The sequence below is a fragment of the Cardiocondyla obscurior genome, linkage group LG23 (assembly GCF_019399895.1).
Source record: "Cardiocondyla obscurior isolate alpha-2009 linkage group LG23, Cobs3.1, whole genome shotgun sequence".
In the NCBI taxonomy this organism is placed as follows: domain Eukaryota; kingdom Metazoa; phylum Arthropoda; class Insecta; order Hymenoptera; family Formicidae; genus Cardiocondyla; species Cardiocondyla obscurior.
Genome location: NC_091886.1, coordinates 3,777,502 through 3,796,154, shown reverse-complemented (window position 1 = coordinate 3,796,154; position 18,653 = coordinate 3,777,502). Strand labels below are relative to the sequence as shown.

General features: G+C 34.9%; 1 protein-coding gene and 2 long non-coding RNA genes across 5 annotated transcripts; 2 read left to right on the top strand and 1 right to left on the bottom strand.

Moving 5' to 3' along the window:
• The first annotated feature begins 6,106 nt into the window (after positions 1 to 6,106).
• LOC139111259 (uncharacterized) lies at positions 6,107 to 9,667 on the top strand. 3 transcript variants are annotated; one of them, XR_011547186.1, is made up of 8 exons: positions 6,107 to 6,248; positions 6,432 to 6,587; positions 6,704 to 6,898; positions 7,056 to 7,130; positions 8,377 to 8,572; positions 8,730 to 8,925; positions 9,083 to 9,273; positions 9,434 to 9,667. It is a non-coding gene; the product is annotated as an uncharacterized lncRNA (long non-coding RNA). The 3 variants fall into 3 exon arrangements; XR_011547184.1 differs by having other exon boundaries at positions 6,108 to 6,248; positions 9,083 to 9,279; XR_011547185.1 differs by lacking the exons at positions 6,107 to 6,248; positions 6,432 to 6,587; positions 6,704 to 6,898; positions 7,056 to 7,130 and adding an exon at positions 8,089 to 8,219 and having other exon boundaries at positions 9,083 to 9,279.
• Positions 9,668 to 10,254: 587 nt separating this feature from the next.
• LOC139111316 (uncharacterized) lies at positions 10,255 to 12,150 on the top strand. The gene is made up of 2 exons (XR_011547189.1): positions 10,255 to 10,951; positions 11,077 to 12,150. It is a non-coding gene; the product is annotated as an uncharacterized lncRNA (long non-coding RNA).
• On the bottom strand, positions 11,439 to 18,574 carry Chp (leucine rich repeat containing G protein-coupled receptor chaoptin). Its single transcript, XM_070671419.1, has 15 exons — positions 17,447 to 18,574; positions 17,050 to 17,220; positions 16,401 to 16,876; positions 15,948 to 16,167; positions 15,562 to 15,872; positions 15,122 to 15,346; positions 14,840 to 15,061; positions 14,467 to 14,638; positions 13,591 to 14,123; positions 13,300 to 13,494; positions 12,952 to 13,236; positions 12,745 to 12,870; positions 12,571 to 12,684; positions 12,193 to 12,428; positions 11,439 to 12,125 (listed from the first exon to the last, which is right to left on the bottom strand). Exons 1-15 carry the CDS (start codon positions 17,757 to 17,759, stop codon positions 11,840 to 11,842), a joined length of 3,885 nt encoding a protein of 1,294 aa, XP_070527520.1. The 5' UTR covers positions 17,760 to 18,574; the 3' UTR covers positions 11,439 to 11,839.
• Positions 18,575 to 18,653: the final 79 nt, after the last annotated feature.

Sequence of the window (18,653 nt, the reverse complement as noted above, 5' to 3'; positions counted from 1 at the left end):
ACAATGCATCAAAAATTTCCCGTCCCACTTTAACAGACTGCGGACTGTCGGTTGTATATACTTTTAATATTTTCTGTGAGTACAACCGGTGTGGTTAAAAATTTTTGATGCATTCTACACATCTTTTATTTCAAAGCAATATAATATTAGTACAAAAAAATACATGTAATATATGTATACAGGCGCGCGCCTGTATTTGAATTAAAAGTATTTAATTTATTAAATAAAGAAATTGTAAGAAAAAGCATGCGATTTGCCAATCTGCATAAATTTCGGCGGAGTTGGTGAGTTGTGCCGGTGACTGTAACATAAAAAGGAAAAGAATTATGTAGACATGCCAGTTAGTCAATAAGATTAATATAAAAATGTAAAGGTTTTCTTTTAATAAAGATTTTATTTAAAAAATTAATGCTTACCTAAAAGTTGCTCCGCCGTAGCAGGATGCCCCCCGGGCCTGCTCCTCCTCTCAGATGGGAGGTCGTCGTCGTCGTCGAGTCATCTTTTCGCGCACTGGAAACTCTCGCGAAATACTGTCATTAACCACTAACGCTATCACTCATAATTTAAATTATCACTCGTTAGTTTACATTATCACTCATAGTTTAAATTATTATTAAAACACGACATTCCGTATTATAAACGAAAACGCGACACTGTACACTCACACTCACTCACTCACATAATATTCACCGCGCACTTTATTACACTATGACTTATATTCACCGCGCACTTCATAACACTATGACTCATATTCATCGCGCACTTTATTACACTATCACTCATACCTAGTTTAAATTATTACAAAACAAGGAAAAATTGTTCGAATAGGACTTTAAAACTACTAAAATACGCGTCGCACAATCCGGCGTAACGCGAATCTCTCAAGCAGCAGATGCCAATTTCCCGAATTGCGTGCAGTAGCGCACGCACTATCAGTCACGTCTAACGAAACAGAAAACGACACTCCGCGAGGGACCGACGAATACTCCGGGCTGTACGACGATCCATTAAAAAATAAATTAAAAACGCGAATTACTATATGCCGAAAGCGCGAAACAATATTCCGATTACGAGAAAAGCGACCTTGTTTTGTAATAACTTAAACACGGCACCCCGTATTATAAACGAAAACGCGACACTGTACACTCACATTTACACTCACTCACATAATATTCACCGCGCACTTCATAACACTATGACTCATATTCACCGCGCACTTTATTACACTATCACTCATACCTAGTTTAAATTATTATAAAACAAGGAAAAATTGTTCGAATAGGAATTTAAAACTACTAAAATACGCATCGCACAATCCGGCGTAACGCGAATCTCTCAAGCAGCAGATGCCAATTTCCCGAATTGCGTGCAGTAGCGCACGCACTATCAGTCACGGCTAACGAAACAGAAAACGACACTCCGCGAGGGACCGACGAATACTCCGGGCTGTACGACGATCAATTAAAAAATAAATTGAAAACGCGAATTACTATAACCCGAAAGCGCGAAACAATATTCCGATCACGAGAAAAGCGACCTTGTTTTATAATAACTTAAACACGGTACCCCGTATTATATACGAAAACGCGACACTGTACACTCACACTCACTCACATAATATTCACCGCGCACTTTATTACACTATGACTCATATTCACCGCGCACTTCATAACACTATGACTCATATTCATCGCGCACTTTATTACACTATGACTCATAGCTTAAATTATTATAAAACAAGAAAAAATTGTTTAAATAAAAATTTAAAACTACTAAAATACGCATCGCACAATCCGGCGTAACGCGAATCTCTCAAGCAAAAGATGCCGTTTCCCGAATTGCATGTAATAGTAGTGACCGGCAATAGCATGACTCAATGCGGCAACGGCGACTAACGCGCGGTGGAGTGCGTCAGCTTACCGCGGATCGCGTACGTGAGTCCTGAAGTACCGAAACGAGAAAACGAGGAAAAGTTGGAGGAAGGCATCTTCATGCTCTGTTCTGTTCGCGACCGTACATGTGAGAGAGAACGCACGAGTGATCACTAAGAAATCATTAGAGGCGCCTATAATGATTTCTTAGCGATCACTCATGCGTTCTCTCTCACACGCACGGTCGCGAACAGAACAGAACATAAAGAAGCCTTCCTCCAACTTTTCCCTCGTTCTCTCGCTTCTCTCGGTACTCCAAGGTTCACGCACACGATCCGCGGTAAGGCCTAACGCACTCCACCCTAGCTCACGCGCGTTAGCCGCCTTCGCCACAATGAGTCAAGTCATCATTACCGGTCACTGTACTATTAGCACGTCTTACCAGACAGAAAATCGACATTCCGCAAGAGATAACGCGTACTCTGGCTGTACGACGATTAATTAAAAAATAAATTGAAACGCGAATTATTATATCCCGAAAGCGCGAAACAATATTCCGATTACGAAAAAGCATTCTTGTTTTATGATAAAATAACGTTCTCCGCGCACTAGATCACTCGCGGGATATTCACGACACTTCCGTTAAATCTTTAAACACGACCCTGAGACGTAAGCGCGGTCTAACTGTCACTTTAATACTTCGGTCGGTGTAACGAACGACACAAAACTTGCACGAAGCACCGGTATAAAACGCGCCGCGATATAAAATATTCCTATCGCGGTAGACACTCGCGGGATAGTCCACGACACTTCCTATTAACCTTGAATCCCGACACAAGAATCTAACTGTCACTTCAAGCGAGGTCCACGTCACCTTGTTGCGCGGTCAAAAGTCGTTGGTAGAATGACCGCGAAAACTTCCCCAACACCTTCAATGTTTTCCCTACTATCGCGCAGGATATTCTTTACCCCCTTGTGTTACCCCCACCGGGGGGTATTCACTATCCCGCTTTTTATCTCTACCGTTATTCAAAACGCGCGACAACTTTTTTCGTTAAATTTTAGATTTCTGCACAAAGCATCGGTATAAAACGGGCCGCGATATAAAACATTCCTACCGCGGTAGACACTCGCAGGATAATCCACGACACTTTCTATTAACCTTGGATCCCGACACAAAAATCTAACTGTCACTTCAAGCAAGGTATACGTCACCTTGTTGCTCGGTCAAAAGTCGTCGGTAGAATGACCGCGGAAACTTCCCCCAACACCTACCATTTTTTCCCTATGTCGTTTCATGAATGTCAGTACTAATGCTGTGTTCCTATTGGTTGAAATTTATTGAGTGACATTTTGCACGTGTTTTTGGCGCAATTTATAAATTTTTATACTAAATCGTATTTTGCAAGTTAGTTTGCAACAATTAATGCTATTTATTAATTATTTTTACAATATTTTATTAATCGAGTCGTTTCATGAATGTCAGTACTAATGCTGTGTTCCTATTGGTTGAAAATAATCAAGTGACATTTTGCACGTGTTTTAGGCGCAATTTATAAATTTTTATACTAAATCGTATTTTGCAAGATAGTTTGCAACAATTAATGCTATTTATTAATTATTTTTACAATATTTTATTAATCGAGTCGTTTCATGAATGTCAGTACTAATGCTGTGTTCCTATTGGTTGAAAATAATCAAGTGACATTTTGCACGTGTTTTTGGCGCAATTTATAAATTTTTATACTAAATCGTATTTTGCAAGTTAGTTTGCAACAATTAATGCTATTTATTAATTATTTTTACAATATTTTATTAATCGAGTCGTTTCATGAATGTCAGTACTAATGCTGTGTTCCTATTGGTTGAAAATAATCAAGTGACATTTTGCACGTGTTTTTGGCGCAATTTATAAATTTTTATACTAAATCGTATTTTGCAAGTTAGTTTGCAACAATTAATGCTATTTATTAATTATTTTTACAATATTTTATTAATCGAGTCGTTTCATGAATGTCAGTACTAATGCTGTGTTCCTATTGGTTGAAAATAATCAAGTGACATTTTGCACGTGTTTTTGGCGTTATTTATAAATTTTTATACTAAAACGTATTTTGCAAGTTAGTTTACAACAATTAATGCTATTTATTAATTATTTTTACAATATTTTATTAATCGAGTCGTTTCATGAATGTCAGTACTAATGCTGTGATCCTATTGGTTGAAAATAATCAAGTGACATTTTGCACGTGTTTTTGGCGTTATTTATAAATTTTTATACTAAATCGTATTTTGCAAGTTAGTTTACAACAATTTAATGTTATTTATTAATTATTTTTACAATATTTTATTAATCGAATCGTTTCATGAATGTCAGTACTAATGCTGTGTTCCTATTGGTTGAAAATAATCAACTGACATTTTGAACGTGTTTTTGGCGTTATTTATAAATTTTTATACTGAATCGTATTTTGCACGTTAATTTACAACAATTTAATGCTATTTGTTAAGTATTTTTACAATATTTTATTAATCAAATCGTTTCATGAATGCCAGTATTAATGCTGTGTTTCCATTGGTGAATATTTTACGCGAAATATTATATGCTTATTTTATTCGTTTGTGGGAGATCAACTGTTTCCTCGAGTGTCCGGTTGGATTTTTTAACTAATTTAAACAGTCTTTTTAATTCCCACAAAGTGCCAAGACTGTGCATCAACGGGAACTAATTTTTATAAAAGTTCTAAAAGTGACAGGTATGTGTTATTGATTAAAATTTAAAGTTTGAAAAACAAATATTTCTATTTGTTTTTCAGGCTTTAAACTTTATAGGCAAAAGGTACGTGACGGCAGCTAACCAAAGAAACCGTCCGGAGACCCGGGGAAGCCGCAGAAGTCTCTCTGACCATTCCTGGTGCAAGAGAAAAATCCTCGACTTACCCAGTACTTCAGATAGCACTAACACTTTGCAGAGTGAATTCAGGTATGTCATGCGTTAGAATTTAATTAGAGTACCCTCCTCTATCGTGAGGGACCGATTTTAGATTGCCCGAAAGCCTCAGTTAATTAAAAAGTGAGAAAATTGGCAAAATATAACTTTAACCTCAAAGTGTCACTTATGAGATTTTTAGTTTTAATTTAAAAATACTTCTGCTTTATTTACAGGTTTGGCGCTTTGGGGACGAAAGGTTCGCGACGGAAACTAACCAAGAAAACCGTCCGAAGACCCGGGAAAGCCGCAGAAGTCTCTCTGACCATTCCTGGTGCAAGAGAAAAATCTTCGACTTACCCAGTACTTCAGATAGCACTAACACTTTGCAGAGTGAATTCAGGTATGTCATGCGTTAGAATTTAATTAGAGTACCCTCCTCTATCGTGAGGGACCGATTTTAGATTGCTCGAGAGCCTCAGTTAATTAAAAAGTGAGAAAATTGTCAAAATATAACTTTAACCTCAATGTGTCACTTATGAGATTTTTAGTTTTAATTTAAAAATACTTTTGCTTTATTTACAGGTTTGGCGCTTTGGGGACGAAAGGTTCGCGACGGAAACTAACCAAGGAAACCGTCCGGAGACCCGGGGAAGCCGCAGAAGTCTCTCTGACCATTCTTGGTGCAAGAGAAAAATCCTCGACTTACCCAGTACTCCAGATAGCACTAACACTTTGCAGAGTGAATTCAGGTATGTCATGCGTTAGAATTTAATTAGAGTACCCTCCTCTATCGTGAGGGACCGATTTTAGATTGCCCGAAAGCCTCAGTTAATTAAAAAGTGAGAAAATTGTCAAAATATAACTTTAATCTCAATGTGTCACTTATGAGATTTTTAGTTTTAATTTAAAAATACTTCTGCTTTATTTACAGGTTTGGCGCTTTGGGGACGAAAGGTTCGCGACGGAAACTAACCAAGAAAACCGTCCGGAGACCCGGGGAAGCCGCAGAAGTCTCTCTGACCATTCTTGGTGCAAGAGAAAATCTCGACTTACCCAGTACTCCAGATAGCACTAATACTTTGCAGAGTGAATTCAGGTATGTCATGCGTTAGAATTTAATTAGAGTACCCTCCTCTATCGTGAGGGACCGATTTTAGATTGCTCGAGAGCCTCAGTTAATTAAAAAGTGAGAAAATTGTCAAAATATAACTTTAACCTCAATGTGTCACTTATGAGATTTTTGGTTTTAATTTAAAAATACTTCTGCTTTATTAACAGGTTTGGCGCTTTGGGGACGAAAGGTTCGCGACGGAAACTAACCAAGAAAACCGTCCGGAGACCCGGGGAAGCCGCAGAAGTCTCTCTGACCATTCTTGGTGCAAGAGAAAAATCCTCGACTTACCCAGTACTCCAGATAGCACTAATACTTTGCAGAGTGAATTCAGGTATGTTATGCGTTAGAATTTAATTAGAGTACCCTCCTCTATTGTGAGGGACCGATTTTAGATTGCCCGACAGCCTCAGTTAATTAAAAAGTGAGAAAATAGTCAAAATATAACTTTAACCTCAAAGTGTCACTTATAAGATTTTTAGTTTTAATTTAAAAATACTTGTGCTTTATTTACAAGTTTGGCGCTTTGGGGACGAAAGGTTCGCGACGGAAACTAACCAAGAAAACCGTCCGGAGACCCGGGGAAGCCGCAGAAGTCTTTCTGACCATTTCTGGTGCAAGAGAAAAATTTTCGACTTACTTAGTACTCCAGATAGCACTAACACTCTGCAGAGTGAGTTCAGGCTTCTAAGTTAAATTACAGACTAAAATTCGGTTTATTTAAGTGTAGTAGAATGTTTTAAATACAATTAATTTATTCTTTTAACTGTAAATAATTTTATATTTCAGATTTTTGTGATTGGTGTTCTGCGAGGGTCACAGAAGTTTTACTGCTTTTCTACAGCTTGTGAAAATAGTTCTGCGTTTTCCTCGAGTGCCCCGTTGGATTTTTTATCAAATTTAAACCTTCCTGTTGCTGCCCAAAAAGTTTCAAAGCTCTACATAGACGGGAACTATTTTTTATAAGTGTTTTAAAAGTGACAGGTATGTGTTTTAAATTAAAAGATGAGATATCTTTAAATAAATTTTTTTGGAGTTTCTTAGTTAAATTTCTGACCTAAATTTGGTTTATTTAAGTGTAATAGAATGTTTTAAATACAATTAAATTATTCTCTTAACTGTAAATAATTTTATATTGCAGATTTTTGGTGATTGGTGTTCTGCGAGGGTCACAAAAGTTTCACTGCACTTCTACAGCTTGTGAAAATAGTATCAGGTGCATATAAAATCGAGGAGGTGGCACGGTCAGTTCGTGCCACCTCCTCGATTTTATAGGCACCTGATACAAATTCTAAAAGTATCAGGTGCCTATAAAATCGAGGAGGTGGCACATAGTGCCACCTCCTCGATTTTATATGCACCTGATACAAATTTTAAAAGTGTCAGGTGCCTATAAAATCGAGGAGGTGGCACGAACTGACCGTGCCACCTCCTCGATTTTATATGCACCTGATACAAATTCTAAAAGTATCAGGTGCCTATAAAATCGAGGAGGTGGCACGAACTGACCGTGCCACCTCCTCGATTTTATATGCACCTGATACAAATTCTAAAAGTATCAGGTGCCTATAAAATCGAGGAGGTGGCACGAACTGACCGTGCCACCTCCTCGATTTTATATGCACCTGATACAAATTTTATAAGTATCAGGTGCCTATAAAATCGAGGAGGTGGCACGAACTGGTGCCCTCCTCGATTTATATGCACCTGATACAAATTTTAAAAGTATCAGGTGCCTATAAAATCGAGGAGGTGGCACAAACTGATCGCCTTCCGTTTCTTAGGCCCTGGTACAAAATTTTAGAAGTACCAGGGGCCCAGAAAAAGCGGAGAGGTGGCACAAACTGATCGTGCCACCTCTCCGCTTTTTCTGAGCCCCTGGTACTTTTAAAATTTTGTACCAGGGGCCTAGAAAAAGCGGAGAGGTGGCACGATCAGTAGGCTTTCTGGGCCTGGTACAAATTTAAGTACCAGGGGCCCAGAAAAAGCGGAGAGGTGGCACAAACTGATCGTGCCACCTCTCCGCTTTTTCTGAGCCCCTGGTACTTTTAAAATTTTGTACCAGGGGCCTAGAAAAAGCGGAGAGGTGGCACGATCAGTTTGTGCCTGCTTCTGGGCCCCTGGTACTTCTAAAATTTTGTACCAGGGGCCTAGAAAAAGCGGAGAGGTGGCACGAACTGACCGTGCCACCTCCTCGATTTTATAGGCACCTGATACTTTTAGAATTTGTATCAGGTGCATATAAAATCGAGGAAGTGGCACGGTCAGTTCGTGCTATTTTTATTAAGAGTTTGAAAAGTGACAGGTACGTGTTAAAGGTTAAAAGAAGTGTTACTCTTAAAAAAATTATTTTCAGGCATTCAAGTTCAATTTCTATTTTTATTTCTTTTTTATTTAATGTAGTAGAGTGTTGTAATTACAATTTAATATTTGTTTTAACTGTGAATGAATTTATATTTCAGTTTGCTGGTGACTGGAGAGTTGCGAGGGTCAGAAAAGTTTTCCTGTGCTTCTACACATTGTCAAGAAAGTTCTGCTGATTTCTCGGCCATCCTGTTGGATTTTTTATTAATTTTGAAGTTTCCTTTTGCTGCCCAAAAAGTGCCAAGCCTGTGCAACGACGAGAACTATTTTTATTAAGAGTTTGAAAAGTGACAGGTACGTGTTATAGGTTAAAAGAAGTGTTACTCTTAAAAAAATTATTTTCAGGCATTCAAGTTCAATTTCTATTTTTATTTCTGTTTTATTTAATGTAGTAGAGTGTTGTAATTACAATTTAATATTGCTTTTAACTGTGAATGAATTTATATTTCAGTTTGCTGGTGACTGGAGAGTTGCGAGGGTCAGAAAAGTTTTCCTGTGCTTCTACACATTGTCAAGAAAGTTCTGCTGCTTCCTCGGCCATCCTGTTGGATTTTTTATTAATTTTGAAGTTTCCTTTTGCTGCCCAAAAAGTTTAAAGCCTGTGCAACGACGAGAACTATTTTTATTAAGAGTTTGAAAAGTGACAGGTACGTGTTATAGGTTAAAAGAAGTGTTACTCTTAAAAAAATTATTTTCAGGCATTCAAGTTCAATTTCTATTTTTATTTCTGTTTTATTTAATGTAGTAGAGTGTTGTAATTACAATTTAATATTGCTTTTAACTGTGAATGAATTTATATTTCAGTTTGCTGGTGACTGGAGAGTTGCGAGGGTCAGAAAAGTTTTCCTGTGCTTCTACACATTGTCAAGAAAGTTCTGCTGCTTCCTCGGCCATCCTGTTGGATTTTTTATTAATTTTGAAGTTTCCTTTTGCTGCCCAAAAAGTTTAAAGTTTGTACATCGTCGGGAATTATTTGTTATAAAACTTATAAAAAGGTACAGGTATGTGTTGTAGGTTAAATATTCAAATATTTTTAAATAAATTATTTTCAGGTTTTTATGATAAATTTCTGATTTAAATTTGGTTTATTTATGTGTAGTAGAGTGCTCACATTACATTTCAATAAGTTTTTTAACTCTAAAATATATATTTCAGTTATCTTGTGATTGGAGTATCTGGAAGGCCGCAGAATTTTTACTGTGATCTGTACTTGGTGAGGGGAATTTCTGCTGCTTTCTCAAGAGTCTTGTTGGCATTCCATTACAGTTTTTTTATTCTACTTTCGTTCCACAAAGTTTGAAGCTTGTAAGTCTACGGAAAATATTAATAATTTACTTATAAAAAGTGACATGTATGTTTTATAAATTAAAATAAAAATCTTATAAAGTTTATGATTTTGAATGTTCTAAGTTAAATTTTTTATTCTAATTCGATTTTATTAAAGCTAGTAGAGTGCCCACGTTTTATTTAAATAATTATTTTAATTTTAAAATACATCGATACAGGTTAGAAAGATCGATGTATTTCGGCGACGCCGGGAGCGTTTGGTAGACGGATAATTTTAGAACTACCAAAATCGATATTGATATATATATGTCACCATCGATTTTGGTAGTTTTGAAAAATTCCGCCTACCAAACGCTCCCGGCGCTACCGTCGCGAATACATCGATCTTTCTAACCTTTTTCGATGTATTTGAGGCGACGTTAGCGCCGGGAGCATTTGGTAGACGGATATTTGCGGAACTACCAAAATCGATATTGATATATATATGTCACCATCGATTTTGGTAGTTTTGAAAAATTCCGCCTACCAAACGCTCCCGGCGCTACCGTCGCGAATACATCGATCTTTCTAACCTTTTTCGATGTATTTGAGGCGACGTTAGCGCCGGGAGCATTTGGTAGACGGATATTTGCGGAACTACCAAAATCGATTTTGATATATATATGTCACCATCGATTTTGGTAGTTCTAAAGAATTCCGTTTACCAAATGCTTTTGGCGCTTTCGTCGTTGCAAATACATCGATAGAGTTTAGAAAGATCGTTGCCACTAGTCAAGAAGAAGAAGAAGAAGAAGAAGTAGAAAGATCGTTCTTTCTGTTTATATGGATGTCGATTTACAGCTCCCGGATCTGAAGTAATTGAAAAGTTTTTTATTTTTTTTTTTTAACGATTTCTACTTTTAACCCTTTGTCTTTTTATTATATACGAGTTACATGATACTTCTTTGAAGTTGTGTTTGTATCGAGCTCTTTCTTTGCTTTTGTGCAAATAATTTATAACTTTTTTAAACTTGTACGATATACATTTATTTACATATATATACATTTATTTTCACAAAATGTAATAATATGCGACGATAATTACGACGTAGAAGCTTCGTATCTGTTTGTGGGAACTGCTCGCGATAGAGTTTTCGTTCAGTCACATTTTGAATTCAATTGAATGTTGAAACTTCTTGCCAAGTAACTCTGAACACTGCTTACGACGTGGTGGTATATCATATGGATTGAGCAGGTTCTTGTTTCTTAGTTAATACCACCGACAAACTATTTTGTATACATGAAAGTGTCAAAGTCGTAGCGAGAAGAATAAACTAGAATTGATAGGAACGTTGTGATGTCTTGTATATAAAGTGGTGCGAAAGCAATGTTGCTTTTTCAGAAACAGTGAGTATCGTGGTAACGTGTTTTTCGCGTTATTTATTACTTTTTATACTTTTTTCTATGTAATCGTTAATTAAACAGTCTACTCATTTGTTATGATAACATAATATAACCTTATATCCTGTCAGGAAAGATATGTCTCTTTAATTAATGAGCACAATTAATCACGATTAATGCAAAGGAAGTTTTATTAAATAGGTACATCGAGCAATGCAGAATATACAGATGTTGAGAAATATATTAGTTAAGTATTAAATTAGCTTTTCTTGTTCTTGGAATCCCACAATTTTTTATTTAAAATATTGTAGAGCATAAATATTTGCACTAAAAGCGAAAAAAAATGTAATTGAAATCGTAGTATAAATTAAAACTGTATAATGTACATAAAAAATTAATATATTATGTGAAAAATGCTAATCTAAAAAGTATTAAATTATGTAAAAAATCTTTTTAAAGAAGATGGGCTCCTAAAAGGTAGAACAAAACAAAGTATTATTTTATATTGAGATTTTTATTAGAGAAGATAATTGATATATATGCGAGACAAAGACTTTTCAGCAATTAACAGTGAAACTCATGATCTTTGTAATACATTTAATTAGCGTGTATATGTGTGTTTTATTTATTTATACTTGGTTGTATCGTTTTGCCTATTATACAAATTAAATTGCGGCATTGTAAAATGAGAATAAAATTATGGCAACGCCCATGTTTAAAAACTTAAATTGTTAATTAAATTTGTAATCTTTTTTTTCGACTGACTTCATCTGGACATAACAGTTTAAAGTTAATAATTTTTTTATTAGACCTGTTTAATGAGATCAATTTCGCTAATCAGTTCTAAGATACTGAATAAAAGATAATAAAATCGGATAGTAGAGAATGAGATGCTTAATAAACGACAATTAAGACAACAGAGAATACGAAGAAAATAATAGTATTTAATTTGATATTACTCGCCGCGCCCCATCCACACTCTAGTTCTGTTTTTAACGAGTTTGATAACGTTATATTATTTTTGTTCAGACAAAACGTTTCACGTAGATCATCGTCCCATCCGTTGTCCCAACAATTGAATTCATCGCCTTCGTCTTGATCGAAATTTTGAAACTCGTCGTAAGAGAGACATCGATCTTCGTGATATTGTCTATGTTTCCTTTGCCATATTTCTATCCACCTGTATAAAAAACGAAGAACACGTTTATTGATACTATATATCATAATTTGATTTTAATATAGCATACCCAACGTCGCAGTCGCAATTAAGATGACTGCCGGCTAGTCGAAGCTTCATGAGAAATCGTTCGCCAGCCACTCCAGGCTTGTAACCAGACGATGGGTTGTGCACTGTTCGAATATCATTGTCGCGAATCTCCAAAGTTATATTGCGTACACGTTGCGCATTTCTAAATATTTCTCGCGGCACACTTGTAACGCTAGTATTGTACAAACCGAAGTGAAGATGGGGATTTTGCATACCCTAAAATATAATTTTATGTATATGTATATTTAATATTTTCTTTGAAAATTATAATTTTATTGATTAAATCTAAATTTTATAATAACATATAGATTTTAAAAAGCTTCTGTTTAAGTTAAAAAACAAACGAACTCAAACTTACGTGCAATATTTCTGAATGTATATTTTTTAATGCTCTACCAGTCAATGTAATGTTATACAATTTGTAAGGTAATTTTCCTCTCATTTCCTTTTCTAGATTAGTGTCATTCTGAACCTGTTACAAATTGCTTTAATAAATTAATTTTTTTAAACACGATATTTATTCAATACTCACGTCAATAAGCAAATGTTTTAAACCATGATTATATTCCAAGATGTTGGGAAGGTTAAAGTTCTTTATACCATTGTATGCAGTGACATGCAATTTACGGAGTTTAGTAGCTTTGCAGAGTGCACCTGCCTACAAAAGTCAACTCGTCTATAGCGATATCTCACAAAATTCCGCATGTGTCGATTAAAATGTGAAAAAAAATTATGTTACCTCAAAAACTAATAACGTGAGCCCTCGTATGTCGAGTTCCTCAAGACTGTCAGCTACACCGAGAAAGCTAGTATTTGTAATGGCAGTAATAGGATTGTCTGCCAAATTGAAGATTTTTAATTCTGGCAATGTGTGAGTGATCAATGGTATTACTGTTAAATCGTTTGAACTTAAATCTAAATAATGAAGAGATGTCAGATTCGATGACATTTCTGGAGGAATCGATGCCAGCTCGTTATGCGTTAGATATAAAGTTTGCAATCGTCGCAGAGGTAACTCTGGAACCTACATTACTCATAATTAGTTATTCTATATATTAGCATTTCGTTTAGTAGCTAAACTACTTACACTCAAGAGAGAAATATTGCTCAAACTGAGATATAAAAGGGTATCTTCTAAACCATAAAATGTCCTTCCGCGGCTTTCCAAAATGAGTTGCTTGTTGTGACTTAAGTCGAGATGAGCCAAATACGGTAAGTCGGAAAATACACCGTCATCTAATCTAACGAGTCTATTATACGATAGATCCAACCAGACGAGACCCTATTAAAAAACAAAAAAAAAGTAGCTATAATTTTGATTCTGCAACATCTTACTTTTAAGTTAATCTTAAAGGAATTTGAATGAAAATTAACTTACTCTGAGTCTGAATATCGTGTCTGTACTGTGAATCCCCGACAACATGTTCCAAGACATATCTAGATTTACTAATCTTGCGGTAGAAGTCACTGACATGCTTTTAACAGGCAACCTTGTAAATTGATTGTGTGAGAGATCAAGGCTCTCTATACTGGAATCAATAAACATATTGTCCGGTAATGTTCTCAATTTATTATAAGATAAATCAACAATACGTAATTTTTTTAAAGGTCTTAGAGTCTCGGGTAGGATATCCATAATATTGTTCCAAGATAAAAGTAACACTTGTAAGTTTTTTGTATTTTTAAAACAGTCAAAATCTGGTTCCGTCAACTGATTATGCCTCAAGTCGAGCCATTGCAAATGAGGCATATTGCCAAAGACATCCCGAGTGATGTTTCTTAGTCGATTGTTCGACAGATACAGATGAGTGAGCGAATATTCCACCGGTTTGAAATAATATTTCGCGATATTAGAGATATTATTGTAGCTCAAATCCAAAAGTTTGATATTTGATTGTATATTACCGCCAACTAAAAATAAAAATTTGAAAATTACAATTATTACTTAAAAAATATTAATAGGTATTTATAAAAAAAAAAAAAAAAAAAAAACTATTTAACAATTAGAAATAACATTAAATACTTGAAATAAAGAAATAATTGAATAGATAATTCAAAATTTAATCTTATTTATTATACAGGATGTCTTCTCGTTGAGTAGTACCAAGCCTTAGAAATAAATAAAACTCTAAAATAGAACAGCGCCATTCATAGTCATTCGCCTGCTCAACCAGCAGACACCCTGTATATTATTTTTAAATAAAAATTAAAGTTAAAATTTCTGGGAGATTACTAAATATGATGATAAGCTTACCTATAGATGGAGGAGATGCAAAAATTGTGTTATTTACCCACAATCTTGAAATTTCGTTATGGCTAACGTTGACTTTAAATGACGATAATGTACCCACTTGATCAAACGAGGTGAAATCAAATTCTTTAATATTGTTATATGCAAGATCGAGAAATTCAAGATCCGGTAAATTCTGAAACATCAGTAATGTATACTTTTAAAACTAATTTTAAATTTACTTTTAAAGATGTATAGACAATTTTTAAATATGTAAATAATATTTCTATATGAAATGTTTATTGAGAAACAATCGGCTTTAAAAGTATCTAAACAATTTATAAAACCTAGTACAACCAACGTAAAAAATCTAACATATATTCATATATTGATTTACTTGAAAGGCTTCATCGGCGATGTCTCTAATCTTGTTGCCACGCAGGTTAATGTACTTAAGTCGGTTCATATTCATAAAGGTTCGTCTTTCGATCTTCTCGATAACGTTATCCTCTAGGTTGATTGTCATTAGAGTTGACAGATCGACAAATGTATGAGTTTGTAGATTCCTCACTTGATTAAATGCAAAATTGACTTGTTCCAACGTTGAATGTATGTCACCCTAGTCAAATTCAATTTGATTAATCAAACAAGACACACATTGTATAAACCAACAATTTACCTGGAAAGTACCCTTTGGTATATTGTCAATTTCGTTATCCTGAAGCTCAATGCGTTTAATCCTTTTTAAAAAATGAAAAGATGTAGCGGGTAAGGATCGTATTTTATTGTTGCTAAAATCAAGATGCTGCAAATTAGTCAACGATTTAAATGGCCGATTTGGTATTTCAGAAATTGAAGAGGAAAGACCGTGAGACATCTTTAATGTCAGCAGAGAGTGGCCCACCTGTGTATAAAAATTCGAAAAAATTTTTAACCACTGTATCGTATATAATTTATACATATAATTTGCTTACTTTACAGAACATTTAATTATTAAAATTATGTTTTTAACTTATTTCGCAGATTTAATTTTTATTATTATTATTATTATTATTATTATTATTATTATTATTATTATTATTAACTTGTATCGAGTTTAAAAGTAAAATAAGAAATTACCTCCGAGAAAGCTTCATCATCTATTGTTGATATAGAATTTTCAGAAAAGTCAAGATACTTGATTCCGCGGACGTGCATAAAAGCATGATTTTTAATCATATTTAAATTACTATTGATTATTCGTAGTTCTTTGATGTCCATACCAAATTCGATAAAATCATTTGCTGATAAGGTCGTTTGTGGCATTCGCGAAATTGAGAGAAAACGCAAATTTCTCATTTGTCGTAAGTCTTGAAGAGAAATCATGCCGTTTCGTTTGCCGCTAAAATCCAAATTGTATAAGGAATATTGAAACCCATTAAAAACCTCAACTGAAAAAACACATACCGTAAGGATATTTGTTTTGCGCCTACTGAATTATGAAAAACGTCTAGGTGAACACTTACGTGGTGAAAATGTGTCGATGCGATTTTCGCGAAAGACGAGCGTACGGAGAAAATCGAACTCTTGGAACAAATGATTAGGCAGTACAGTTATATTATTTCCTGATACGTCTAGCAACTCGAGGGATAATTCTAAGCCGGCTAAGTTGGCCGAATTGATCTCCAGCAGATCGCAGTCGCTCAAATATAGTTCACGGATGCGTGAATCTCTAAAAGTGCCTCCCTACAATTGCAAATTAAATTCAGTATATATAGTATATATATATATATATATATATATATATATATATATATATATATATATATATATATATACATACACATATATATGTATATAATTGTTACCGTTATTAATGTAAGATCTAATTTCTTAAATACCTCTTTGAAATTCTGTTAACTTTGTGTTGTTTGATTTGAGTTATATTTAATTGTTAGATTTTTAATTCATTGTCATACCTCGATAATCATCAAAGGGTTGCCTCTAAGATATGTGCGATTGACTTTGTAGAAATGTTGAAAATCACCAGATACTAGAGCTTCGATTTGATTATAGTCCAACTGTAATACGTCCAGAGACATCTGCAGACCTCCAATCTCCGGTTCTTGTTGCGTCTGTAGCATTTTTGATATTCTGTTATAACTGAGATCAAGGACCTTCATGCGTTTCAACAAAGAGAATTGGGCGTAGGGCACGTATGTCAGCTGATTGTCATTCAAATAAAGGTGCGTCAAATGAGCCATTCCGTCTCTGAACACCGAAGAATCAATCTCTTTTAGACTATTTTCTCGAAGATCAAGAACCTCCAAATATGTGAGACCGACGAAGGCATCGGCTGGCAGTTGCTCAATCGCATTTCTTCCAAGACGTAAGGTTTGAAGAGAATTTTCCAAGCCACGCCAGTTCTCCGGCATAATGCGGGCTATTTTGTTGCCTGTATATACACACGCACACACACACACAAAATTGAGCGTATGATAATATAACAATTTTAATAATTATTACATGTATATTAATACAGCTGTGTCTTGTAATAATCATATTTTACAGTTATTAAACACCTAATTTGGCACAGTTTTAATTTATAACTAATTAAATAACGAATACCTGTGAGTTCAAGAAGTCGTAATTTTTGTAAATGTCTAAATGATTTACTTGGTACGCTTACAAGTTGATTATAGGACAAGTCAAGCTCCCATAATGATCTTTCAAGACCTAGAAAGGCTTCCTCTGGAATATCCGCCAAGGGATTATGTTTAATCTGTAGTTTATAGAGACCTGTAATGCGAAATAATGATTTCAGAAACATTACTGTTGCAGAACTTTTTTAATTAATCTTCAAATGTGATTAAAACTAAAAATACTTTTTATGTATAATTATAATTTTATGATAAAAGTTAACAAAAAAAAAAAAAAAATTGAAATGTAGCATTTTTGCGTTAAAGCATACGCGATGCTGCTGTGGTTCTTTGTTCCATTGTAATATATTAATTAAACTACGTACCGGTATTCATGAGATATTGTGGTTGCAAAAATCTCAGCCCATTGTTCTCTAGTTGCAGCATGAAAACTTTGGACGAATTAATCGGTTGCGGTATTCGCGGCATCGGCACATTGTAACACGCCACTATGCCAAGATCCGGTATAGCTTTTGAGCAGGTGCAGAGTGGATTAAAGAAACACGGCGGATACTGGACCGGTAGCTCATGCATTTGCGCTACAGACGCCCACATCATCAGCAACAGAGTGATTATCAGCATAGTGTACGCCACCTTTACCAAAGTAAAGAGCTTCTGCAAATCGTTGAGATTATGCATAACAACGGATCTGCTTCTTTGGCAACACCAGGTAAGTTTATTTTTTGTTAAAAGTAAAACCTCTATCAAGTGTATATATATTCTCGACGCAAGATTAATTTTTTAAGAATGACGTAATAAATTATATCGATACGTGTCGTCTCGCTAATAATTAAAACTTGGAGAAATTTATAATACGCATTAAACGCGTCGCTATTACAATCATCTTGAATAAAAATTTTCTACCTAAATGTCTACTTGTGTTAAATTTCATATACATAATTTTAAATAATTTAAATCATTTACCACAACTTTGAAAATTTGTTTAAAGTTTCAATAAACTTTTCTTATAAAAAGATAATACGATCGAAAGTTTACTGTTTCTTTTAAAGATGTCTGTCCCTTTAGACCTCCATAATATTTCTTCTCTCTGTAAAGTCTGTTTTTTTTTTTAAATAATGATAATTTTTTACACCAAGTACTAATCATACTTCCGATATTTCCACAATCGATGAATATAACAGTTGAAAATATAAATTAAAGATAGAGGTTTTACCATGCTCTTCCGAGTTGTCCACTGCCTCTTTCCGCGTGTTGTATTTTTTCTGACATCGAACAACGGAACACTATGTGAACTGACCGTTCACGATAGTCAAACCTGCTGCTTGCTCTCCCTCGCCGTTGTTCGCGCGATAGGGCTTCGCCGCGTGCACGCCGACAGTCTCGGTGCTTCTCTTTACCCAATTACAAACATGATATTCCATTAGACAGCGATCGAATAACGCGCAAAATACACCTAAGACTCCCATTCGTCGCAGTCTATAATTATATTTAAATCGTTAAAATAGCTTCTAGGTCGCTACGGTAGTATTCCAACGATATAACAAGTCTTTTTTTCGTTTAACTAATAATTAA